Source organism: Loxodonta africana, chromosome 26 (genome assembly GCF_030014295.1).
Source record: "Loxodonta africana isolate mLoxAfr1 chromosome 26, mLoxAfr1.hap2, whole genome shotgun sequence".
Classification (NCBI taxonomy): Eukaryota; Metazoa; Chordata; class Mammalia; order Proboscidea; family Elephantidae; genus Loxodonta; species Loxodonta africana.
In genome coordinates this window covers 14,794,240-14,821,457 of record NC_087367.1, presented here as the reverse complement: position 1 = coordinate 14,821,457, position 27,218 = coordinate 14,794,240, and the positions used below count along the sequence as shown (strand labels likewise).

General features: G+C 50.0%; 1 protein-coding gene across 3 annotated transcripts in view; it reads left to right on the top strand.

Annotated features, from left to right (window-relative positions):
* TTC7A (tetratricopeptide repeat domain 7A) overlaps nucleotides 1-27,218 on the top strand; it is a 158,811-nt gene that overhangs the window by 113,067 nt on the left and 18,526 nt on the right. For all 3 annotated transcript variants that reach the window (XM_064277131.1, XM_023557263.2, XM_023557262.2), the window contains 3 exons: nucleotides 19,427-19,543; nucleotides 22,332-22,429; nucleotides 24,898-25,032. In XM_064277131.1, the coding sequence (XP_064133201.1) occupies nucleotides 19,427-19,543; nucleotides 22,332-22,429; nucleotides 24,898-25,032 (350 nt within the window). The remainder of the gene's footprint in view (nucleotides 1-19,426; nucleotides 19,544-22,331; nucleotides 22,430-24,897; nucleotides 25,033-27,218) is intronic.

Below are 27,218 nucleotides of genomic sequence, written 5' to 3'. Positions count from 1 at the left end.
GGTGAGGAAGGGAGGCTGGAATTGTCCCAGGCCAAGAGATTTCCTTCCATGGGGAACCTTCCAGCTCTCCCATCCCTGGCCCATCAGAGACAAGGCTGACTGCAGGGACAAGCAAGCATCCTGTGCCCTGGCCTCCTTCAGAGAGCATTGCTGTTGATTTTTTTGTTTTATGATTTATTTTATTGTTGCTGTTGTGAGTATACACAGCAAAACATACACCAATTCAAGAGTTCCAATACATGCAATGCAGTGGCATTGATTCCATTCTCCAGGTTGTTCAAACATTCTCTCCCTCCTTTTCTGAATTGCTCCTCCCACATTAACATATACTCACTGCCCCCTAAGTTTCCTATCTAATATTTCAGGTTGCTGTTGTCAATTTGATCCCATATAGATCTTAAAAGAGCACAATGCTCAAGGCAGACATGCTTTGCTAGTTAAGCTAAACTAGTTTTGGGTTTTAAGAAGACTTCAGGGGACTCCATCAGCCTGAGACCAGAAGAACTAGATGGTGCCCGGCTAGTACCAATGACCACCCTGATAGGGAACACAACAGAGTTCCTGACTAAGTGGGAGAAAAGTGTGGAACAGAACTCAAATTCGCATAAAAAGACCAGACTTAGTGGTCTGACTGAGACTGGAGGAACCCCTGAAGCCATGGCCCCCGGATGCTATGTTAACCCAGAACTAAAACCGTTCCCAAAGACCACTCTTCAGACAAAGATTAGACCAGACTATAAAACATAAAATAACGCATGTGAAGAGTGTGCATCTTAGTTCAAGCAGACACATGAGACCAAAGGGAGGCAGGATGAGAAGGCAGGAAGGGACAGAAGCTGGTTGGATTGACACAAGAAAGCCAGGGTGGAAAGGGGGAGTGTGCTGTCACATTGTAGGGATTGCAACTAGTGTCACATGACAATATGTGTATAAAGTTTTATATGAGAAATTGAGCTGTAAACTTTCACCCAAATTACAATTAAAAAAAAAAGAGAGAGAGACCTAAGGGGATATTTTTGGTTTAAGGTTTAAAGATTATCTCAGGGCAATAGGGTCATCCAATCTCCATGACTCAAGAAAGTCTCGAGTCCCTGAGAATCTGAAATTCTGTTCTGCATTTTCCACTTTTTGATCAGGATTCTTCTACAGGATCTTTGATTAACATGTTCAGTAATGGAAGCCAAGCACCATCCAGTTATTCTGGTCTCCTGGCAAAGGACGCAACTGGCCACACATTCCATATCCTCCTCCTATTTCCACCTCTTCTTATTCCTCTGTTGCTCCAGGTGAATAGAGACCAGTTGCCTTGGATGGCCATTTACAAGCTTTTAAGAACCCAGGCACTGTGCAATGAACTAGGAGGTAGAACAGAAGCACTGGACATGTATTAGGCTGATTAACTGGGATGTGCCATGACATCATGACCCTAAACGTCCAAACCAAGAAACCAAATTCTATGCGGTGTTTGTCCATAAGCAGCCTCGGCAGCTGCTTTTTTTTTTTTTTTTTTTTTGGTCATTGTTGTAAATATATCTATCACATAGCTTTTGCCAGTTCACGTTTTTATGGTTTTGTAGCTTATTGACAGCAATTACAGTAGTCGGCTGTGCAACCGTACCCTTAATCAGTGTGATGTTTCCATCACCGTAAACCAAAACGCAGTGCTCCCGAAGCACTGCCGTTGGTTTTGATTGTGAACTCGGCCCAGGAGCTGAGGACGCTGTGGATGGCTTCCTCCTCACCAACACTTAAGACAGGTGCTTTGGGAGCGGCAGCGTTTCCTAGCATGAACTCCCCAGTGTGCCTCACGTGAGGGGAACTCAGGTGGTAGGTGCCCCAGTGAATTAGGCCAAGGGTGAGCATTCATCTTGCAGGTTAGCCTAGTCTGCAGCCCCAGGCCCCCAGTCGCCTGCCGGAGCCTCACCCTGCTTACCCTGTCCTGACTGACCCTTTCCCTGAAGCACCTTGACTCCAGACCCTGCCCAGTCTCTGCCTGTCCTCATGGTCCAGGTAGGCCACAGCCAGGTGTAAGCAGAGGTGATGCGTAGCCAACTTACTGTACGGCCTGTCTTTTGTGTTCAGGCTATGGCCCTGACTCTTGGCCTTGACTCTGCGTGGAGAAGATTATTAAAATTTGAATCACTTCACTTTAAGAGGCAGGTAGCTTAAAAAGAAAAAAAAAAAGCAGGTAGCTTAGGAAATACTAAAACACAGGTATAAGCAGGGCACATAAAGACCTACTGTGTGATACCATTTTATTTTTAAAGAAAATATACAAAAGACAAAGATTCTCTTCTCCCAGTACCAACTCACCAAAGCTTTGCTTTTTTCCAAGCTCCATCCCCACTCCTGTCTGGGAGGGTCTGAACCACTGTCTGCTGCCAGCATGAATGCACGTGCGCGTGTGTGTGCACATGTGTGTGCGTGTGCGTGTGTGTGTGCACACGTGTATGTGTGTAGGTGTATGCATGTGTATGTGTGTGTGTACATGTGTATGTGTATGCATGTGTGTGCATGTTTACTCTGTTGTCAGGCTTCAGTGGAACAGAAACTGTTCAGAAGACAGGCACAGAATCCTGAGGGTGAGGAAGGGACTCCCCACACCCCGCTGCGTGTGGGTGTGTGTGGTATTCCTCCTGACTGCCTCAGAAGAGCTGAGAGGTCAGGGTAGGCATCAAATGTTGTTTTCTCAGCAAGTCCTTTTTCCAAATGAACTCTTGCATGGGAATTGAGACGACAAAGCTGATGGGAGCAGAGCTGTTCTGATGGAGGCAAAGGAAGGGGATTCGTGCCCTGCTCATTCAACCCTTCCTTGGACCCCCTAGTTCCAGCTAGCGGAGCCCCCCCATCCAGGATCTGGTGTCTTACAGCTCACTGTCTCTTCCTGGCTTTAGGGCTGAGTGCTTCCTACCAGCCAGAATCCCTCCTCTGCAATGGTGTGGTGCCACTAACTCCGCTTATAAAAAATCCAGTTGAAACCCAAGCTGTGTCTGGTACTGCCAGGGGTGGGGTTTGTCTGGTGTGTGGGACCAGGCCCTGTGGCTCTCCCTCAGCTCCTCAACCCTCCCCAAGAAAGGGGCCTCCTGCCTTCCATCTTCCTAGGCTCTTGGACTGGGCTGGGCTAGGGAGCTGTCATTTCCCTTAGTGGCAGGGTGTGTGCCCTTCTGCTGCCCCTTCCCCAGGTGGACTCTCCCTCCCTCCTCTTCCTTCCACCCTCACTCAGGTACTGACCCAGTTCACCAAAAGTGCCTTCATGAGGATGGCCTTGCCTGAAGTTGGGCTTGCCTGAGGTTGGCTGCTCTCTCCAGAGGTCCATGGTGGACGTCTAGGACTCCAAGGGTCCCTGGAACTGTCCTGTGACAGGGAGATGGCTTTTGGCAGATTCTCCAAGGGCTCCTAACCCAGAGAAGGTAGAGGTCCCCTGGTATGGATCGTGCTGCTGTTAGCTGGCAGGAGAACTGTTCCACCCCCTCAGTGTTTCCCCAGGCCTGCAAGGAGCCAACTGGAGTGCAGCATCTCCACACCTGCAGGCAGGAGCCTGCTATGGGGCAGCTTCTGGTATGGGGACGGAGCTCACCCATACACAGGCGGGGGCCTTCAGGAGCTTTCAGGGCTGGGGCCTGGGGCTTGCAGTGGAAGGAGGGCATTTGAGTCCCATCCCTTGAGGCCCCCCACAGGGTTCCTCTGTCTCGGTGTCACTGCGGAGAGTTGTGCTTGGAGCACTTGGGGGTGTGCAGTCAGCTCTCCAAGGGCAGCAGGAGAGGAGAAGAAACAGCAGCGTTTATTATCTCTGAGCCACCATGAGCATCGAACCTCCAGGACTGTGAGGAGCCCTGTCTTGATCTGAGCTGGCCCTAAAAGGCTGGAAAATTAACTGAAAAAAAAAAACTACAGGGTGCTGGGGGGTGGAGATCCGCCTACCACCCAGCCCTGTTCAGTGACTATAGTGTGTGACCATGGCTCGTTGCACGTGAGTCTATACTCTTCCCTACAGATGAACCCTGTGGGTTAGCAGGAAATGTCATTGGGCCCGCTATGGGCCAGTGTTGCTCCATTAGGGTCCATGCCCTAAGTGCTCGTACTCCAAGTCAGGAAGAGTGAGAAAGTTTATCTAGGAGGTGTCCACCAACTGGAATCTGATAGTAACGCAGACTGTCTCTACAGGGTCCCAAAAGACAATTTTACGTTAAAAAACCCATTGCTGTCGAGTTGATTCCAACTCATAGTGACCCTATAGGACAGAGTAGAACTGCCCCATAGGGTTTCCAAGGAGCGCCTGGTGGATTTGAACTGCCGACCTTTTGGTTAGCAGCCATAGCTCTTAACCACTACGCCATCAGCGTTTCCAATTTTATATTAGAGCTTATATATGATTTTTACAAGGCTTAGAAGTGTCTTTATCAGACTAATGATAAACTACATGTGGGACATCTCCCAATCAGTCTAAAAATAGACACATCAGACATCTGGGCTGTAATCTCCCTGTCGGGGTTGTACGTCCCAGGTGGTTGGACAGAACAAAAGAAAGTTATTTGCATCAGATCAAAGCAAAGTCATTAACAAAGGTATGTGGAAAGGAGAAGGCAGGCAGAGGAAGAAGAAAAAACTTCAAGGTTCCTCATGGTGTTGGAAACTCCAGTGGCCGTGGCGTAATGGCTAAGTGCTACGGCTGCTAACCAAAAGGGTGGCAGTTCGAATCTGCCAGGCACTCCTTGGAAACTCAATGGGGCAGTTCTACTCTGTCCTGTAGGGTCGCTATGAGTTGGAATTGACTCGAAGGCGGTGGGTTTATATGGACGTACCACAGTTTGTTTATCTGTTCACTTACTGAGGAACATCATGGTTGTTTCAGTTTTGGGCAAATGTGAATAAAGCTGCTCTAAATTAAACATCTGTGGGCAGGTTTTTATGTGGACATATGTATTCATCTTATTTGGATAAATACTGACTTAGGAGCCTGATTGCTGGATCTTATAAGAAGGCTGTGTGGAGCTTTGTAAGAGACTGGGCAGGTCTTTTATATCCTTCCATGTTACCATGTTCAACATGTTTGTAAACTGACCGTGTGGCCTTCTCCAGTCTGAATCTCACAACATACCCCAGAAATAGAGGGAATCGGGAGGGATGTTACCAGTCCTTCGGCAGATGAGGAAACCGAGGCAGGGAGAGGAGGAGCAAGTTGTTGCAGGCTGCACAGGTGAGTGGCACAGGCCTCACTGTAGCCCACACACAGGGACAAGCTCAAGTGGAAAGGAGACCATTCTACCCGCCGGCATGCTTCCCTATGCCAGCATCCTCCAGACAGGAGCCACACAGGAGTGACCTGACATGGGTGAAACCCTGCTCCCCTGACATGGGGTACCAGCTTCTTCCTTCACCAGAGCAGACTCTGGGAAAGAGCGCACCGATGGACCCCTGCAGAAGGGAAAGAAATCCAAAGGCCTCAGCCACTAGAGCACCCATCTGCGAGGCCCTTGGTGGAAGAGAGACCCAGACCACAGGCCTTGACGTGTCCCCTGAATACAGACCTTGCTGGGGAAGATGCAGTCAGGGCGAAGTCGGTTTGACTTTTTGTTTTGCTGAAGTAATATTCACCAGGCTGTTTGTTTAATTAACTGCCGTGGCAACAGCTGAAGCCACACACAGCTTTTAACCAATGCAGGGAACAACTGAGGGAGCAGGGAACAGCTGGGGAAGTAGGGAGTGGCTGGGGAAGCAGGGCTCAGTATCCATTGAAGAGCACTGACATTTTTCCGTGATCCCGGACTGTGACCCTAATACTCCCCATATTATTAAGTGAAAGCAGCCAGTCTGACAAAGCTACCTACTATATGATGCTAACTATATGACATTCTAGAAAAGGCATAACTGTGGTTGCCAGGGGTCCCGGGGGAGAGGGTGAAGGAAGAATAGGTATGGCACAGGGTATTTTTAGGGTAGTGAAACTATTCTGTGTGATACTCTAATGGTGAACACATGAAATAAACACAGCAATAAACCAAAAAAGACCCACCCACAACCAGTGTAAGACTAAAAGGAACCCCCAGGGAGGCAGTGAGTGTGGTAGCCCAGGAAGCGGACAGAGGGTGCTGGGCGAGGCAGGAAGGCGAGCGACCTGAAGCTGGATCTGAGCAGAAGCTTGTGAAAAGGGTTCCAAGCTCCGTGGCTGCAAAGAGGTCACCATTCCCACAAAAGCAGTCTCAAGACTGCTGGAGGAAAACCTAGCTTTCATAGAGCTGAACTTTTGAAAATGCTTCTGAATTCAGGGATTAGGAAGCAAAGCAAAGAGGAGCTAGGTTTCCGTGCTGTGGGATGACCTTTCATTAATGGAGCTCGTGTTTAAAAAAAACCGAAGCGTGATGAGGCAGACAGGCAGCCCCTCGGGTACAGTGTGAACCTGGCCCTGTGGAACCAGATGCCTGGGGCAGCTTCCTGAGATCCTGTGGGCAGCAGACTAAGCCCTGGAAGCATGTGCGGCCGGACTGTCCCTGGCAGGCCGAGCTGTCCCTGGCCAGCCATCCCAATGCCCAGCCTGCAGGGGTCCTCAGGAGCCAGCTGAGTTCCCTGCTTGGCCCTGTTCAGGCCCGCCAGGAATGTGAGCTTGGAGATACTGTTGAAGCTTGGAGATGCCGTTGCTATTTCTTCTCCTCATTTTAGGCAGAGGAGGTAGCAGGGAGGCTGGACCGGGAGGGCAGCAATATGGGGTCAAGGTGAATGGCCGGTGGTAAGCATTGCTTCTAAAGCCTTGGGCTCTGTAGGGTGCTGGTTTTAGGTAACAGGTCCCTTGTGCTTTGGTCAGGCCACTTGTAGTGAAGGTCGCTATAGTAACCAAACAAAGTTCCTCAGCTAATGATGGGAGCATTCCAGAAACCAGCCTGTCAGTCACTGACCCCACCCAGGCCTGGCATCCAGCCATGCTAGTTTTGAAAGCTCGGGTTATCAAGTGTCAGGGGAGCAAGCTGGTTTCCCCTTCCCCTCACCACGGTGCGGTGCGGAAGGTCTCCTGCCCCCAGCCCCGGTGGGGCGGGGTGTCTGTGAGTACCTGCCCAGCCCAGGTCCTCAGGGGACTTGAAAGTCCTGGGTTGGCTTAGTTATCCAGTACTGCTATAACAGAAATACCACAAGGGGACGGCTTTAACAAAGAGAAATTTATTCCCTCACAGTCTAGGAGGCTAGAAGTCTGAATTCAGAGCGCCAGCTCCTCCGGGGAAGGCTTTCTGTCTGTTGGCTCTGGGGAAAGGTCCTTGTCATCAACCTCCCTGCAGTCGAGGAGCTTCTCAGTGCAGGGACCCCTGATCCAAAGGACTCGCCCTGTTCCCGATGCTGCTATCTTGGTGGTGTGAGGTCCCCATGTCTCTATGCTGGCATCTCTCTTTTATATCTCAAAAGAGATGGACTTAAAAAACAACCTAATCTTGTAGATTGAGCCCTGCCTCATTAACATAACTGCCTCTAATCCTGCCTCATTAACATCATAAAGGTAGGATTTACAACACAGAGGAAAATCACATCAGATGACAAAATGGTGGACAGTCACACAATACTGGGAATTATGGCCTAGCCAAGATGACATCCATTTTGGGGGGACACAGTTTAATCCATAGACATGGGGGAAGGTGGGTTGGAGCCCCGGGAGGCGCTCCTGGGCACAGGAACAATATAGCCATCTCTACAAACCAGAGCTTGCAGTGTGTAAACGAATGGGAACCATCTCACCCAGAAACCTAGACTGTTAGCTGGAGCCAGACTGAATCCGGTTGAGGTTCACTTTGGACCTCAAGGGCACCTCTGATCTATCTGGCTTGCCTCACCTTTTTTTTTTTCAGGTTGCATGTGCTATAATTCTAGTGGTGCGTTCTACCAAGCAGAAAGGACCAGAGTCTCCTGGGACTTCAGTTAACATTTCCAACTTAAACCCAGTGCATTTGTTTGATTGTTCTTATTAGGTACTTGTAGTACATCAAAAGGATGCTTAAAGTACCAACGCTCCAGTGCGGAGGTTGGAATCAAAGGTATTAACAGAAACATAGTTTATCGCTTTGCTGGATTCATTAAACGTGTTTGGCTGCAACTGCCCCTGATGAAGACGAGAGCCATGAGTTAAACTTGCTAGCCATTTGGCTGAGGGAAGTGTTAAGCCGGGCATCATCGCCAGCATAATCCTATCTTCCTCAGAGGTCGGTTGCTCACCAGCTAAGCTGGTTTGACATTCAGCATTTCCCTTTCTTGGTTGTTCCCTGAGAACCTCCTGTGATCTTGCTCTGTGTGACACTGTATAGATTTTAAGATATAGTTGTCAGTCTTGGGATTAGTAGTCTGCTGACATTCAAACTTGAATGGGTAGATGACATAAAACGTTTTGTTTGTTTGTTATGGAAGGAAGGGGAGAAGGCAGACATTTGCAGGTTTTTCCAAAAGAAGTTTGTCTTAAAAGGTGGCTTTAGCCCTTTGCTTCCTGATACTCACCCCTTCATCTCCCTGCTCACAACATGGGCTGGGGAGGTGGGGGGCTTGGCCCTGTGGCCCATGTCCCACAGTGCAAAGCCTTTCCATCCCGTGGAATGGGCTGAGTGAGACAGTCATGCCAGGCGGGCCTGTACCCACCAAGCAGGGCTGACTCCCCACTGCAGCAGGTGGTCTTCAGATCCCCGGGGATCTGCACACTGGGGAGATTATAGACTGCGAAACCGGGCTTTTGCTCCTTGGTCTTGTACCAGGCTGGGCACCTACCTTTGTTGGGCTTTGTCTCTGGAAGTTCTTACCCCCATGAATGGTTATGAAAAGGCTCTGGGTGTTGTGTGTGCACGTCTTTCAAGATCGTGAATTTGTATGTAGAAAGCTATCTCAAGGGAGTTGGAGGTGGCCTGCAGTTGAGGCCCCAGGTCAGCCATCTGTCAGTACAGATAAAAGTGCCTTGCAGGCAGCCAGCCATGGGGTATCTCCATGGGCTCAGGGACCTTCCAGTCAGCTTGGGTTGTTCACCAGGTGGGGTGAGGAATAACACCAGGAAGCTGAAGCTTACAGGCTGCTGACGTTTAAAGCTTCAAAGTTGGATCACATTAAATGAATTCATTAGGAGATGGAGGGTCAGAGGGAGCACGAAAAGATTGTTATCATTAGGCACCCGTAGAGTTGGTTCCTACTCACAGCAACCCTGTGTACAACAGAACAAAACAATGCCCAGTCCTGTGTCGTCCTCATGGTCATTGCTATGCTCGAGCCCATTGTTGCAGCCACTGAGTCAGTCCGTCTCGTTGAGAGTCTTCCTCTTTTTCAATGATCCTTTACTTTACCAAACATGATATCCTTCTCCAGGGACTGATCCCTCCTGATAAAGTCCAAAGTATGTGAGACAAAGTCTCACCATCCTTGCTTCTAAGGAGCATTCTGGTTGTGGTCTTCCAAGATAGATTTGTTTGTTCTTTTGCCTGTACGTGGTATATTCAATAATCTTCACCCACACCATAATTCAAAGGTATCAATTCTTCTTTAGCCTTCCTTATTCATTGCCCAGCTTTTGCATACATATGAGGTGATTGAAAACATCATGGCTTCGGTCAGGTGCACCTTAGTCCTTAAAGTGACATCTTTGTTTTTTAACACTTTAAAGAGGTCTTTTGCAGCTGATTTGCCCAATTCAGCGTGTCATTTGATTTTTTGACTGCTGCTTCCATGGGTGTTGATTAAAAGATTGGGAGGGTGAGAATGGTTGTACAACTCGAAGAATGTAATGAATGTGGCTAAATGGTGCATGTAGAAACTGTTGAATTGGTGTATGTTCTGCTATGTATACTCTGAACAACAATCTATCTATCTAATCTATCATCTGTCTGTCTGTCTGTCTATCTATCTATCTATCTAATGATTAGGGGACTTGGATCAGTGTAATCCTTCGGGCCCAAGGAAGATGGTTGGTTTTTAGGGTTAAGAAGAGCTGCTAAAAAGGGCGGACGTGCCATTCTTTCCCTGTTGGGGCTTGGTCTATCAGAAAGTAGTGAAGCTGGGACTGACTTTGGCCTTCGCCTTTTCAGGGAGGTTGCCCTTTTAGAGTTGCTTTAAACTCACACCCAAAGAGCAAGTGTGTGAATTTAATCAGTCAGTTGCCCTGGTGAGTCTTTCCTGGAGGCGTGGAATTTGGAGTGGGGAGAGGGACCCGCATTGCTGGGTGCTTCCCTGGCATTCCTGGGTTACTTCTGGGCCGTAAGAGCCAGGAGGTGGTGGCCTGAATGGGGCGAGGGGGTGGGCTGGCTCCTCCTCCCTTCTCCCTGCCCCATTCTGTGCGGTGGGTGGCATTGGGCAGGCAGGCCCAACTCGGCCCTCTAGGGTGCCCCGTTCACTCCTTTGCATCCTAATCTTGCCATTCTCAGAGACTCCCCTTAGGCTCCACCTACTTGAAGCTCCTGCACTTTAAAGTGGAACCATTGCATTGAGCACTTGGTTCTGTTCTTTTGTTTTATTTTCTAATTGCCCCAGATGTACTGTTTGATCTTCACTGTGAGGTTGGAAGCACCTTTGGGGCAGGGACTGCAGCCTGTACTCTGCTACAGCCTTCACAGTAGTGAACCCCCAGCTGGGCACCCCGCACGCCCTGAGTAGACCCTTGGATGGGTAGACTGTCTCTGGAAGTAAGGAACATGCAGGTTCTGGCAAGCCACAGCCCTCAGAATGCTCTCACTCCGTTTTTTGTTCTTGGCTGGGTTGATTTATTTTTTTGGTCTTTACAACAGTCCTATTTTAAAGGTGAAGAAACTAATGGGAAAGTTAGAGGTTATCTCAAAGCCAAGTAGCTGATGAGTGGCAGAGCAGGGACTAGAACCCAGGCCAGATGATTGGCTGAACAGCCTTGATATGCTTGAACTCCAAGAGCTTCCATAACAACAACACAGTACCCCCAGTGCTCACTCGGTGCAGGCACAGTTCTAGGCACTTTGCACGCATTAGCTCATCTAGTCCTCTCAACAACTCTGGGAGGTATGGGCGCTGTCATTATCCTGATTTTAGAGAGGGGGTAATGAAGCAGCTGTACACAGTCAGGGCTAGGCCGATGATAATGATCCAACCACCAACCAGTTGCTGTTGAGTCGATTCCGACTCATGGTGACCCCGTGTGTGTCAGAGGAGAACTGTGCTTCATAGGGTTTTCAATGGCTGATTTTTTGGAAGTAGGTCGCCAAGCCTTTCTTGAAAGTGCCTCCAGGTAGGCTCAAACCACCAACCTGTTGGTTAGCAGGAAAGCACATTAACTGTACCACCCAGGGACTCCAATAATAGTAACAGAAACATGGAGTGAACCATTCGTGAGGTACAGACCCTGCTAGGCCTTTTACATGCGTTATTTCCGTACAACAACCCCCAGGGCATATAGGTACAGGTAGTCCCAATTTAGGTACTAACTGCCCTTGGGACCATTCTTTATTTTTTTATACATCCTATTTTTTATTGTTAGTAATATGTGCTACATACAACATTTTAGCACCTAAATTGCTGATGTAATCATTCTCATACCTATCCCCAAAGACAAATAGAGATTAAATGTATAAAGATACTGATAATAAATAGCAATAATAATGAAAGTGAAGGAAAAAAAAAACAGATATTCTGCTTAGAACCAAATTATGACGGAGTCGTCGAAATGGAACCCGTTGTAAGTCAGGGACTATCTGTACTGCCCCTCTCATTTTACAGATATGGAAACTGAGGCTCAAGAATGTTAAAGTGACCTGCCCAAGGTCACATGGCTAGAAGCTGGGAAGCTGGGATCTGAACTTGGTCATCAAACCTGGACTCTGCTTTTCACACGCTGAGTCCAACTTGGCGTGGCCCAGAACTGGTCCCCCTTCCTGTGAATCTCTGCGCTATGGGCAGGCTCTGGCCTCCTTCCTGAGGAGTTAGTCTTTCTAGAGGTGTGGTACCTGACTCAGAGAATAGTCCGCTTTTTAACTCAATTATGTGTTTTCTATAAAAATAGAACTCTTCATTAAAACAGCACAGCCATCAGCTGGAATTACTAATGACTGTCCTTTAAGGATATAATACCCCCTTGTGTGCAGTCACCACACCTGCGCCCTCCTGCCCCCACCATGGAGGGTTCCCACCATGGCCAGGAGCCAGCAGGGTAGGAGAGCTGCCCAGGGCTCAGCAAATGCACCAATGGGTCTGGCAGCACCAGGAAGAGTGGGGATTCCAAGCATAGGATGCACCTCGACTTCACTTCCTCGTAGCTCTCTGATTCTAGGGCCTGGGAACAGTGTCCCAGGCCTCAGCAAGCCCTGCTGTCTCAACTTTTTCCTTCCATTGTTCAGTAGAGATGTGTTGAGTGATATTAGGTCAGGCACTGGGGGTACACAGATAAGAAATGTGGGTCCCTGCCCGAGCACAAGATCTGGTAGGGGAGACAGAGAATGATAAGACAGTCTGAGAGAAATGACAGCTTACCTTGAGGGGCCTCCCGTGTACCTGGCATTGGCTCTTATCAGCTGTGTCTCCCATAATCCACCCACCAACCTCTCTGGTGGTACCATTACTGTCCCCGCTTTACAGATGAGTAGCCAGAACTCAGAGAAGTCAAGGGACTGGCTAGTGAGTGGCAGAGCCTGGACATATACCCACATCATCTGACACCAGTGGCTATGTTTTCAACTCTGTGTCTTCCCAGTCAATGGACAGCGAGGCAGGGGCCAGAGTCTGTGCCCTCAGCTACCCCGCAGTTACTGCCTTCGAGTGTTTACTACAGGTGCTGAGTAATGTTACAGGGAGATGCTCTCAGGAACGTGAGAGTGAAAATGTGGGCCTGGTGAGCCCATGTCCTTCCCCTGCAGCCAGCTCTGCTCTGCCAGGACCCCTCACCCCTAGAAAGGAGTGCTGGGTGCGCAGCCAGGGAGAGGACTCGAGGAGAAGATGATTGGCCGCTGCAGGAAAGGGGGATGGACAAGATGATTCTGATCCCAGGACAGTGCTTGCTTAGCCTGAGTTGTTGTAACAAAAATATTTCCACTTTATAAAATAATTACTTCAAAAAAAAAGTTTTGTAAAGACTTGTGCTCCCCCATTTCTGAGGATGCTTACCCTGAGATTTTTCCCCGTTATAGCAGTGGGAAGAAATTGTCTTTTCATCAGATGGGAAAGGCTCCAAGTCTTAATCCTTTTGACGAATAACTAGCAGCCTGATCCTGCCCCAGGGGTGTGGCCAGGCAAGGCCGGGAAACAGGGTGGAGGCGGCCATGTTGGGTCAACCTGGGCATTCCCCTGGGAATATGCATCGTCAGCCCCTGGTCCAAGGCAAAGAGGGTGGCCTGTGGCAACACCTATTTCATAATAGAGAGCAGAAATGGGGACTTCATCACCGAGACAAGGGCTGGCCCAGTCACGAATGCAGACAGACAGACTCCATGAAGCTAAGATGCTTCCTGATTAAGAGGGGGGGCCGGCTCTTCTCAGGTCAGCCAACCACCTGCCTGTCTTCACCCATTTGGATGATGTGAGATGGTCAGGTCCTGCCCTTGACCAGCACACATGGGCAGATGAGATGTGCCATGAGGACCGTGTGCTGTGGGAGCACAGGGCCTGGGTGCCTAGGCACAGGGGAATGGCCAGTGAGAATGGCCCAAGGGTCTACGGCCGCATTCTCTGGGACAGCCTGAGCTCCTGGAGCACGGGCTTGGTGGCTTCACTAGTGTTCCCTTCTGGGACCGAGGGACATGTGCAGTGTTGTTTGGCCAGGGCTGAGGAGAGTGTTGAACATGAAGAAAATGAAAAACCTCACAAGTGGACCAATAAAGAACATCATGATAAACAGGGAAGAAATTCAAGGTGTCGATGATTTCTCTCTACTTGGATCAACAATCAACATCCATGGAAGCCAAAAAAAAAAAAAAAACCCAAACCCACTGCCGTCGAGTTGATTCCAACTCATAGTGACCCTATAGGACAGAGTAGAACTGCCCCATAGGGTTTCCAAGGAGCGCCTGGCAGACTTGAACTGCTGGCCTCTTGATTAGCAGCCATAACAGTTAACCACTACACCACCAGGGTTTCTGTCCATGGAAGCATCAGTGAAGAAATCAAATGACGGACTGCATTGGGCAAATTGGCTGCAAAAGACCTCTTTAAAGTTTTAAAAATCAAAGATGTCACTTTGATGACTAAGGTGTACCTGGCCCAAGCCATGGTGTTTTCAATCACCTCATATGCGTGCAAAAGCAGGACAATGAAAAAGAAAGACCAAAGAATTCACACATTTGAGCTGTGGTGTTGGTGAAGGATATTAAATATACCATGGACTGCTAGAAGAACAAACAAATCGGTCTTAGAAGAAATAACACTGAAATGCTCCTTAGAAAAGCAAGGATGGCAAGACTTTGGCTTGCTTACTTTGCACATATTATCAGGAGAGACCAATTGCTGGAAAAGAGCATCATGTTTTGGTAAAGGAGAGGGTCGGCAAAAATGAAATGAGGGAAACCCTCAACAAGATGGATTGACGCAATGGCTGCAGCCATAGACTCAACATACCAAAGATCATGAAGATGGTGCAGGACCAGGCATCCTTTCATTCTGTTATCCTTAAGGTCACCATGAGTCGGCACTGACTCAAGGGCAACTAACAAGAAGAAGAAGAAGAAGGAAAGTGCCAGGAAGGAGGCGGGTCTCAGGGCCAGGCCTCACCGTTGGCAGCCTCACCCCTGCAGTGGGACAGAGTACCTGGAGCACGTACATTGACCTTTGCTCCCTTCCCTTCTCCAGAGAGTAGATTCACTTTCACGTCTTCCTTCAGATGGCTTGGGAAAGGTGTTTGGCCTTAAAAGACCTCAGTGTTTATTCCACATGGGCTTCCACTGCTTAAAAATCAGCAAAATGCTTGCAGAGGGGATCACAGCCCAGGTGGTTTCACTCAGGGCCTTTGTGCTGAGGCACTATCCCTCCCCTCTTACCCTTTCGTCTCACGTGCCTGTCTTGAGTCCAGAGGTGAGAGAGAGGACTGCTTACTGACCAGCACATGACGCTCAGGGGCTTTCTGAGAGCCTGCAGAGGCACCAGGCCTGGAAACTTGCTTTGTGGAGTCTGTCAGCCTGCAGTGGAAGAAGCAGGAGTCCCTTCTGTGAGCATACCCGCTGGGCAAGCCTGCCGTCAGGATGGCAACTCACAGCTGAATCCAGTGGTGGGGTTCTCTCAGCTGCTTCTAAGTCACACAGGTCCTCCTCCTGAGAGTCCCCAGGTGCAAGCATGGCAGGAGATCTCACTCCTACTTTACAGGTGTAGAGGGAGCAGTGGGGGCTCCATGGTAGAACTCTTGCTGTCCGTGCTGACCTGGGTTCAATTCCAGGCCAGTGCACTTCATGCTCAGCCGCCGCCCATCCATCGGGGGGCTTGTGTATTGCTGTGATGCTGAACAGATTTCAGCAGAGCTTCTAGACTAAGACAAACGAGGAAGAAGGGCCTGGCCATCTACTTCTGAAAACCCTGTGAACCGCAATGGTTTGATTTACAACCCATCACGGGGTGGCGCAGGACCACGCAGCCTTTTGTCCTGTTGTGCGTGGGGTCGCCGTGAGTTGAGGCCAACTCAACGGCAGCTAACAGCAGCAGCTTGTTAGAGTAGTGACACCAGTGACATTCCCAGCTGGATGGGAACAGAGTTGAGGCTTTGGTTCGGGTGTCTGACTCCTCAGCCAGTGTCTGTCCACTCTGAGTGACATTGTAGCACAGGGTTAGAGGACAATAGTGGCCATTCCTCTCCCAGAATGACATTAGTCAGAGTGCCCAAATGTTGGTGAGCTGCTAGATCCCCCGCACTGCCCCCGCCGGCCTGGGGGCATCCCTGTCTCAGACTCTTCTCTGTTGTCTTTCGGCTTTGCTCGGGGTGACTGTCCCCTGGGGTGAAGACCCCTCATCCACAAGGAGCCGGGTGCCTCCACATCGTGCCCAGAGCTCGCTGTTCCTCCCAGGCTGGAAGGCCCTGGGAGAAACCCTGAGTGTCCGGACTGTTTAAAGCGGGATCTGCCAGCATGTGGTTTGTCCTGTGTGAGCCCAGCCCACACTGAAGTTCTGAGGGATCCACTAAACGGATTCCTCTCCAACCTCCTGCCAGGACCCACAGTGGGCGGAGGTGGGATCAGAAATCAGCTCTGACTTAACATGGTTGTGAGACCCAGACTGTGGCCCATGGGCTTCACTACATGACTGCACACAGTGCTGCACGCTTGCTGTGTGCTCAGCCCTCGCTCAGCACCGGGGAGGGGAAGAGGACCCTAACCGTGTCATGGACAGTGTCACCCTAGGTGAGACGAGTAAGGCTCATTGTGGGGAAAGATCCCTCAGAGCAGGGCAGAACTGTGAGAGCAAGAAACTCTCAGGATATGGCCCCTGGACACCCTTTTAACTCACTACTGAAGTCACCACTGAGGTTTACCCTTCAGCCAAAGATTAGACAAGCCCATAAAACAAAATGAGACTAAAGGGGCACGCCAACCCAGAGGCAAGGACGAGAAGTGAGGAAGGGACAGGAAAGCTGGCAATGGGAAACCCAAGGTCGAGAAGGGGAGAATGCTGACATGTCATGGAGTTGGCAACCAATGTCACAAAACAGTACGTGTGTTAGTTGTTTAATGAGAAACTAAGTTGTTCTGTAAACCTTCATCTAAAGCACGATTATATATATATATGAAAAAAAGAAAGAAGCTGTCAGGAGACTCTCTGCAGCCTCCCAGCATGGGAGTGAAGGATCAGGTGAGAGGGAGCACTGACCCCTGCCCAGAAAGGATGTGGCTGGGTTGAGAAATTCCCCTCTGCGTCACTCATGTTAATGGAATGTCAGCAGCCAAAGATGCAGCCTGCGCTGGTAGAAGTCACTGTGACACCAGCTCGGCTTTCAGCCATTTCTGTTCCAAGCACATGTATGGTCAGCCTGCCGTTGCTTTTCTGGGGTCACAGAGCTGGAGCGGAGGAGGCGGGCCCCATAGAATGGTGATAGGTCAGCCGAGAGCTGTGCAGGGCCGCCCGCCCTTCTGGTGAATGCTGCAGGGCTGGTCTGCGAGGGAGCTCAGCCCAGTTCCCTGTCCCTGAGAACCAGCTCAGCCTGGAGTCACCCTGCCCAGGGGACTCAGCCACTCTGCCTGGGCGGAGGGCAACTTTTTGGGTTGGGCTTGAGCCTGGATGTTCCCTGAGGAGGAGCTTTCATACTTCCCCAACACCCACCTGCTCCAGCCCAATAGCCCCCTGCTCCGCAGCCCCAAGCTTCTCCTCTCTCCCTGTACCCAGCCAAATCCCACCCCCTCCTTGGCATCAAACACCAGCCCCAGCAAGACGCCCTGTCTGTTTTTTCCAGGCCCTGAGCCTGTTCCAAAAATACAGCACTCGATTCTCTGGGCAATTTGTCTTTTATAGCACTCTAATTATTACTGAGAAGGCAGAAATTGTCTTCTGCTTCTTCAGATTCCCCAAAGCAGAGGCGGAGCCACCCAGGCGGCAATCAGGCTCGGGGGTAACAGTCATGTGACCTGCCCAACAACAATGCCCTCAACAAAAGGGCCTCTCTGCTCACCGCTCAGTGAGAGCGGAGAGTCGCAGCCAAGCTCCCCGCAGGCCACCCAGGCAGCTGGTGTGTGTCTGTGTTACTGGCAGTGCCCGTGGTAAAAATTCAGGTAGTCCCCGACTTATGACGGGCTTCCATTCCAGCGACTCTGCTGTTGTAGATCAGTTCTGACGTAAGTTGGATACCTTTTTTTTTTTTTAGTTTTCATTATTATTGCCTTTTATTATCTTTATCTTTATAAATCCAGTTTTCATTTGTCTTTGGGGGTTGGGAGCATTACATAAAAACTTACAACTTCAACTTCTGTGCTTCCTGCTTCTCCAGTTACATAAGCCACGAAAACAGATGTTCGTTGTAACTGGAATACATCATAAGTCAGGGACTACCTGTATTGGTAAATAGCCTCTGACTTGAACCTCCTAAATATCCCAGCTACCTTGACCCCTCGCCCAGAAGCCCAGAACTTCCCTGAGGGAAGGCCTCAGGCGCACACCTGGCTCAGAAGGGCCTCCATGAGTGGGCGGGGGCCAAGTGATTGGTCTGTTCAATATTTTGGCTGTCCCTGCTGTGCTTAGTGCCCCTACTGTGATCCTGCCTCCTGGTGGGACCCAGCCCCTTCCTTCTCTTCCCATCCATGCTAACAGCCACATCCCCACACCTTTCTTAACTTGTGGGACTTCACGTTTTCAGATTGAAAGAAATACTGTAATTGTTCTCTCTTTTTACATCGTAACTGTATTCCTAAATGATAGTTGAATGGAATTTCATATGGCTTTAATCCTACTGAGTGTGTAAAGGGAGCTGGCTCTTTTAGGAAATTCAGCGAAGAGTCTTTGGATAAAGTAAGACATGACCCTCCTCTTGTAGCAAGGGTCAGGAAATAAAGTTTGCGTTTCAATTTAGGAAATGTTAGTTGAGCACTTAACTATGTGCCTTCGAGATAGAAAGCAGAACTCTGCCTTTAGGCAACCTTTTTGCCAATTCCTTGTTTAGCCTCGTTCTTTGATTCCAAGTTGCTTTCTGAGTGTGTTCCTTATCCAAGGCCCTGCCCTGGACCCTGTGGGGCTACGAGTATAAAACATGGTGTCTTAGTTTCTTAGTGCTACTATAACAGAAATACCACAAATGAGTGGCTTTAACAAACAGAAGTTTACTTTCTCACAGTTTAGAAGGCCGGAGGTCCAAATTCAGGGCAACGGCTCTAGGGGAAGGCTTTCTCTCTGTGTCAGCTCTAGAGGAAGGCCTGTGTCTCTTCTGAGCTTCTGTTTCTTGGCTGGCGATCTTCATGCGACATGTATCTTCTGCTCAGTCCCCTCCGTTTGGGCTTCCTTCTCTGCCTCAGCTGCTCTTTTGTATCTCAGAAGTGATTGGCTTCAAACACACCCTACACCGATAGGGTCTCATTAGCATAAAAACAAAGTCCTATTTCCAAATGGGTTTATATCCACAAGTATAAGGGTTTAGGATTTACAACAGATATTTCGGGAGGGACACAATTCAATCCATAACACATTACCATGTGTTCAGCGAGACGCCGTTCAGCTGAGGATGTGGATAGAGACAGCAAAATGAGACTTGTAATCACGTTTGCCAGTGCTTCAGATGGTGGGGCGGGGCAGAGAATGCGAAGGGGACATGTGGAGTGAGAGGGCGGACACTGACAAATGTAGAAGACTCCTTCATGCTTGGGCAGTGATGATGAGGAGAAACTGAGGCACAGAGAGAAAGCAAGCCCTCCAGGGGTACCGAAGACTGACATACTCCTGGGCCCTCTGCCTTCTGTGGGCTGAGGTGGTGGGCAGATGGGGGTGTCTGGTGGGGCAGACTCTTGGGGTCTCACCCTAGGAAGAGCCTGATGAAACGGGCCCTCGGTGACTGCCTCTGTTCCTCACACAGCCTGATGTTCACCAAGGTGAAGCTGGAGCAGGTGCTGAAAGGCCCGGAGGAAGCCCTCGTGACCTGCAGACAAATGCTACGGCTGTGGCAGAGTCTCTACAGCTTCTCCCAGCTGGGGTGAGTGGCCGTCCTTGTCCCTTGGCCTGCAGGCCATGGCTGCCAAGCAATATCCACAGCTGAAGAGCAGGTGATGGCTAGTGGGATGGGACGGTGAGGACGTTTGAATATGAGAACTGGAACTTACTGGTCATGGGGCTTTTTGCATTGATGGCCTAATTTTAACCTCTTGATAGTCTACTGTGAGGTACATAAGGACCCTATTTAGGAAACTGAGGCTCAGAGGAATAAGAAGGAAGGGCAATCTTTATTGAGCACCTGGGCCAGGTGCTGAGCTTGTTGCTTTATCTTATACAGAAACCAAACCAAACCCATTGTCGAGTCAATGCCAACTCATAGCAACCCTATAGGACAGAGTAGAACTGCCCCATAGGGTTTCCAAGGAGCAGCTGGTAGATTCCAACTGCTGACCTTTTGGTTAGCAGCCGAACACTTAACCACTGTGCCACCAGGGCTCCTCATCTTATACATCAGCTGCTTATATCTTACGCATTCTCAGATTTTATGCTCACACCAGTGAGGAACTGAGACCCAGAGACCTTATAAAATTTGCCAAAGTTACTCGCCTGTTAGTGGTAGCACTGGGACTTGAACCCCAGTCTCATGAGTTCCACGCTTGGCCTGTCAGTTCTATTCTGGCTTCATTTGGAAGCTGGAAGAGGAGGAGGCAGGGGTCCCGAGGACCACCCCCACCCCTGCCATCCTCCACAGCCTGTCTCCTGCTGTAGTCCCCAGCCTGGGCTCTGATTTTTTTCTGGCCAGAGCAGAGGATTCTTGTCCTGGCGGAACCTGCAGAAAGTCTCTCTTCCAACCCAGTGGCGCTCCTGGGCTCGGTCTGTGCAGACCACAGGGGGAGGGGCCTCCTGTGGGTAGGAGCCCGCTTTTTTCCATGTCATCTTCCGAAGGCTTTCAGGTGACAGAAACTGTCAGGTGGCGGCTCTGCGGTGAGGGGCTTTTCAGCTGTTACCTGGGGTTTGCACACTGTTACCTGGTGGAAACCCCAGGTTCTTGCTCGGCGTGAGCCATATGGGCCAGTAAACAGAAAAGACACCTTTATTTCGTTGTGCAAGGAAAAGGAGTCAGTCAGAGCTGCTGCCACCAAGTTAATTTTAAAGGGGTTTACAAGTAGGGAGCTCACACAGGTTATATCAGCAACATTCTTAATCACACCACAGACGCAATAGGGTTTACATATAACCTCTAAACAAAAGCAGGATTCAGATGTAAAATTTTACTTGTGTGTGATACTAATAATATTGTTTGATAATTTCCACATTCTGTTGGGTCACCTTTCTTTGGAATGGGTACAAATATAGATCTCTTCCAGTTGGTTGGCCAGGTAGCTGTCTTCCAAATTCTTGGCATAGGCACATGAGCACTTCCAGCACTGCGTCCATTTTGTTTGGCAAACAACTGGGCCCCATAGCCTAGCCAAGGTGACGTATAAAATTAACTGTCCCAGTGGGAGAGGAAGGGAACCAGCCCTGAACCACTGTGTTTTTGTGAGTGGTTCCTTTAATCCCCACAAAAGTGGCTATGCATCTGCAGGCCTACGTTTGTACCAGTCTGAGCCTGAGTTAGGATGGCGAGGACACTCAGGCCCCGGCATTGTGTGTGGCACGGTCATCTTGGCGCATCTCTGATGGGAAGAAATCTTCTGCCCCAGGCTGGAGCTGCCTTCTCCTCACCTACCCTTTCCACCTTGATCCTCCTCTAAGCTTCCCCATCCAGCAAGGTTCAAGGCCATGGGCATCCCTGGCAGTGGAAACAGGCTGAGCGGGTGGCTCCCTCCTGGCTTCCCTCACTGCCCACTCTGAGAAGGAGGAACGTCCCCAGCAGTGTGGGAGCTGCAGGGATGGGGTGACTGGGATCACCATGCTTGTTTATCTGCCACCCGGGGGCTCCCACTGGCTCCTCTGGAGCCATCTTGGCAGCTTGGGGTAAAGGAGCCTGTGGCAGGGAGTGGCATCTGGGCCTTCCTTCCCTGAGGCGCAGACTGGAGCACTTTGGGCGTTCTCTGAAGACCTGGCTTTCCTTCGAAGCCAGCCCACAGACCCTGCTCTGTGTTGGCACTCTGCCTGTCATTATGAGGGCAACAAAAGGCGGAAAAGCGCTGCTGGTCCCTGGCCTTCAGTCTCGCCCACTGTGGAGGTGGGAACAGGCAGTGTGGGACAGTTCCTAACCTCAGCGTATGCAGTGCTGCGATCTGCAGGGACCAAGAGCAAAGAAGGGGGCAGCTGTGGGCATAGGGGGCACAGGAGGCTTTCCAGATGCATGGGAAGCACTCAGCCAGGTGGTAAAGGACAGGTAGGATTTGGTGGACAGGTAGGATTTGGTGGACAGAGGAGAATGGTGAGGGCATCATTGGGGCCAGCAGCATGAGCAAGCATGTAGCTTTGGGAACGAAATGTGGTGGCTTTCGGGGATTGTGAAGAGACTGCTGGGCCAACACACACAGAGTGGGCAGCACGTGGTCGTGTGTGAGTGTGTGCATGTGTGAGTGTGTGCGTGTGGGTGTGTGTGCGTGTGAGTGTGAGTGTGTTAGGGAGAAATATAACGTTCAGCTGCTGAAGCGAGCCAGATTCTAGAATTCCAAGCCCGAGCTGGGATCTCTCCTGCCGCTCTGGTTGTCACTGTCCTTCCCGGCGGTCCTGACTTTGGCTCTGTGCTCGGGCCTGGACTCAGACCAGAGCCTCCCTGAGTGAGGCTCCCTTGCTCCCCTGGCCGGCCGGCCCTAGGTGATGCTCCCCTCCACCTTACCGGGCGCTGCCCCTCCCTTGCCTTCCAGCGGCCTGGAGAAGGACAGCAGCTTTGGCGAGGGCCTCACCCTGAAGAAGCAGAGTGGCATGCACCTGACTCTGCCTGACGCCCATGAGGCTGACTCCGGTAAGAACGAGTCTGGGGAGCCCACTCTGTGAGGGCCGCAGCCCACCCTCCTGGCCTGAGGGCATAGACAGGAGGTGTGGCATCTGAGGAGAGCCCTGCCCAGTTGGTCAAACCCTACCACGGCTCCGTGCCTGCCGCTGGCCCAGGAGCTACCTCTAGGCGTCCTTCAGGGCTGATGGTGGCACTGAGGAGGGATGGCTGCAGGCCTGGAGTGGGCGGTGGGGGGAGCTGGAGGAGGCAAGGGAGGAACATCTACCTCCTGGGGGTGCGGGTGAAGAGAGGGGAGACGAGTGGAAAGATGGCTGGGGAGCACAGAAACGGTTTTTCCTTAAGCTAAAGCTAGAGGCAAAGTTTGCCTAATCTTCTCAGTAAATTGAGTCAAAGAAAAGAGTGGATTGAGCTTCTATTAACAACTCTTAACTAACCTCAGAGCTGACATTTTCCTGGTAAAACTCACCCTGAAACCCAAGGCGTAGGAAATCCAAATGAGTTCAGGAACTGCAAATTCACATTTTTTAACTGAGGACCCCTGATTAAAGCCGAATTTTAAAATGTAATTAATTTAAAAACTTGGAAAAAAAATTTTTTTTTAAGGGGGAGGAAGAAGAGTTAATTATTGTCAGAAAGTGTAAGTAGAGCTGTGTTTAGTGGACTTGCTCTTCGTTTTTCACTTCTGCGGACAGGAGCCAAGCTGCCAGGTGCTGGCGGTGTTGATCCTACAGCCATACCTAGCACTTTACTTCACAGGCACCTGTCTTAGTCACCTCGTGCTGCTGTAACAGAGATACCACTAGTGGATGGCTTTCACAAAGAGAAATTTATTTCTTCACAGTAAAGTAGCTAAAAGTCCAAATTCAGAGCATCAGCTCCAGGGGAAGGCCTTCTCTGTCTGTTGGCTCGGGAGGAAGGTCCTTGTCCTCAATCTTCCTCTGGTCAAGGAGCATCTCAGGCACAGGGATCCCAGGTCCAAAGGATGCCCTCTGCCCCCGGTGTTGCTTTCTTGGTCGTATAAGGTCCCTTCTCTCTGCTAGCTTCCCTTTCCTTTTATCTCTGGAGAGATAAAAGGCGGTGCAGGCCACACCCCAGGAAAACCCCCTTTACATTGGATCAGGGATGTGACCTGGTAAGGGTGTTACAATCCCCCCGAATTCTCTTTAACATAAAATTACAATCACAAAATGGAAGACAGCCACAGAATACTGGGAATCATGGCCTAACCAAGGTAATATGCATATTTTGGGGGGGGACATAATTCAACCCGTGGCAGCACCTCTCAGGAGTGCCTGCAGTCTGTGGAGCTGCTGTCTCCCTAGGAAGGAACAACTAAAGAGGGCATAAGGAGCCTGGGTGGCACAACCTAAGAAGATTAGCCACTGCAACGTAAAAGCTGCTAGTTCGAACCCACCCAGCAGCTCCACGGAAGAAAGACCTGAGTATCTGCTTCCATAAAGACTGTAGCCAAGAAAGCCTTATGAAGCAGTTTTGCTATGTAACACGTGGGGTCCCCATGAGTCAGGGACCAGCTCCATGGCAGCTAACAACAGCCACCTTGCAGTTAAAGAGGAAGAGCCATGAGCAGAGTTACCAGGACACATGTGCCCTTTTCTTATAAATTAGAATCTTCTGTGGTTTGCCCTGAAGTCTCCTGAGTTTACTGGAGCCATCATTGCCTGTGAGAGTGACAGAAAGTGCTCGCGTTTCACATGCATGGGAGTTGTAAATGTCAGCAGCTTGTATATTCTGAGCAGGGCTCGTGATGCCCAGAACTGCTCTGGGGAAAGGTTCCAGAAGGCATGGGGCCTGACCTGAGCAGCTACGCAAGAATCCTTCACAGCATAACTGTGAACAGGATCTTTATATATGTGAAACAGTAACGTGCAAACAAAAAGTAAAAGTAGCAAAAGGGAGAAAAGAAAAATCAGCCATAATTTCACCACTCTGACCCAATAAATGGTCTTTCAGACTTTTTTCTGTGTCCGTAGTTTTTTACAAAAATGCGATCCAACTCTTTTGTAACCTTTTTACTCCTAACCGTAAAATGCCAGCATCTTTCCACGTTGATATACCTGTTTATGCATGGTTATTGTAATGACTTCATAGTTTTGTACTATTATACCCTCACTAATTTTTAATCAACTGCTATTAGACATGTAGATACCTTTTTTTTTTCCTGGCATTATAGGCAATGGTATGATGAGCATCTCTGCCTATGTTTATGATTGTTTTCTTTAGCAAGAGATCCCTGGAAGTGGGACTTCTGCCTGATAGCCCCCAAGAAAGCTGCTTTCACCAGCTGCGTGTAAGAGGACAGGGGCGGGAGGCCCTGCCAGGTGGATTGGGGTGCCGGTTTTCAGCTGCCAGGTTGTGCTCCCTGCCCTGACTTGGAATGCCTGGTCTGTCCCCATGGGACTAGACAGTTCCTGCTCTTGGGGACTCTGCCACTCAGCCTGCTCCTTTTTGTTCTGCAGGCTCTCGACGGGCATCGTCCATCGCGGCCTCCCGACTGGAGGAGGCCATGTCGGAGCTGACCATGCCCAGCTTAGTCCTGAAGCAAGGCCCCATGCAGCTGTGGACCACGCTGGAACAGATCTGGCTGCAGGCTGGTGAGTGCCTCTGGCCCCAGCTGGGGCGTCTCGTCCCAGGAACACCCACCTGCCTACCTGCAGGCCACCGAAGCTCTCAGAGCCCTGTCTTGCCCTGGGCAAGTCACTTAGTCTATCTGGCTATCAGTTTCCCTGTCCACCAAATGGGGACATACCTGCCTGCCTTGAGGCCATGAAAGGCCATTCAAATGGATAGTCTTTTTAGTCTCAAACACAGGCCCCATCCCCCCTTCTTTCCCACATTCTCCAAGTAGAACTGCAAACCCCAGAGAGCTCATGGAGTGGCTAGAGAAGAGATGAGGTATGGGGGCCCCAAAGGAAGTGCAGTCTGGTGGTAGAGTTCATTTGAAGGTTAGTTGGTGTTGGAGAGGCAGGTTGAATGTGAAGGTTAGTTGGTGTTGGGGAGGCAGGTTGAGTGTGAAGGTTAGTTGGTGTTGGGGAGGTAGGTTGAATTTGAAGGTTAGTTGGTGTTGGGGAGGCAGGTTGAGTGTGAAGGCTAGTTGGTGTTGAGGAGGCAGGTTGCATTTGAAGGTTAACGAGTGTTGGGGAGGAAGGTCGAGTGTGAAGGTTAGTTGGTGTTGAAGAGGCAGGTTGAGTGTGAAGGTTAATTGGTATTGAGGCAGGCTGAGTGTGAAGGTTAGTGAGTGTTGGGGAGGCAGGCTGAGTTTGAAGGTTAGTTGGTGTTGGGGAGACAGGGTCCATAAAGCCTCAGCTTCAGTCACACAGACCTGGGTTCCAATACCAGCTCACTGCTGGCTGGTGCCCAGCTCTTGGGGCCTTGGTTTCCTCCTAGGCCTGTAAGGGTAGAATGAGCTACGGTGGTGTGTTAACGCTGTGTGTGGCCCATAGGAAGTGCTTGGTAAGTGGTGCTGGCCTTCTGCATCCCTTGTCATTGTGGTGGGGACAGGCCGTGTGCACCACAGACCTGAGCACCTTTGACCTCTAACTGAGGAGTGGGGCTGAGCGACTCACCGAGAGGCAGTGTTTGAAAATTTAATCTGACAGTGGTGTGAGAGGTAAATAACAGTGAAAAGAGAGAGAGAGAATCCAAGGCAGAGAAAATAAGTGCCCAACTGAATTAAAATGGCAACAGAGGAATAAAGAGGAATGAGAGAATAAGGGAAATCCTAAAAATGCCACCGGGGCAACATGTGCCTAGATCTCGTATGGCCCAAGTGGCACTCTTGACCCAGGAGTGCGTCCTCTTCCTTTTCTGTGATTATTTTCCTCTCTGTCCCTCCTTGCCAAGACGGTGGTGCCAGCGGTCCCTGAGGGTAGACAGAGAAGAGACGGAAAGTAGACAGTCACTTACTGGGACATGTGGATTTGACAAGTCAGAGAATGTGCTTGTTAACTGAAAACTAAGGTTTCCTGTGGCATGTATTTCACACATGGACACATTAGTATGCAGGACACCCACCCTCGTCCTCAACACCACTACTGTAGGCTCTGAATCTGAGGGAAAAAAAAAAAATTGGACCAGAACTCAAAGGAAGGCTAGACACGGAAGCATTTTAATAATGCAGAGATTGCCCCAGTTAGCATCCTCGAGTCCCTCCGGCTGCGAGGGATGTGTGGGGGCTGCACTCGACAGTCAGCTTGTTCCATCTTAAGTAGGAAGAGGAATGTTGAAAAACCCAGAGGCATAATAAACAAGGCATCCTCTTAGGAAAAGATTCCTTGTCTTCTAAGACATGAGAGACTCTTGATGGGGCCGACTGGGGACAGCGCCTACGTGTGCCTAGAGTAGAAAGCTGCCCCCTCACAGCGTAACCACACAGATGAGAACTCAGTGAGAACAGAATCTGAATGCTTTGAACGTGGTGCCAAGTAATGGTTGGGCAGTATAGCCTTAGGATGTAGGTTTGGAAGCATGTAACAGATCCCAAACAGGAGTGGCTTATACAAAGTACACGTCGTTTCTCAATCCTTTAACAAAACAGAGCTGACAGCCTTTGCTGATGTGATAGCTTGGCTCTCCTGGGTCCAGGGACCCAAGCTCCTTCAGTTATCCCTAGGGTATCACTCTTATCCATTTGGTCCAAGATGGCTCCTCACCACATTCACAGTCCAAATCATAAGATAAACTAGGAAGAGGGAAAGAAGGGCACACCCCCTCCCTATAAGGATTGATCCTAAAATTTGCACACATCACGTCCCATTGTGATCCATTGGCCAGGACTTAG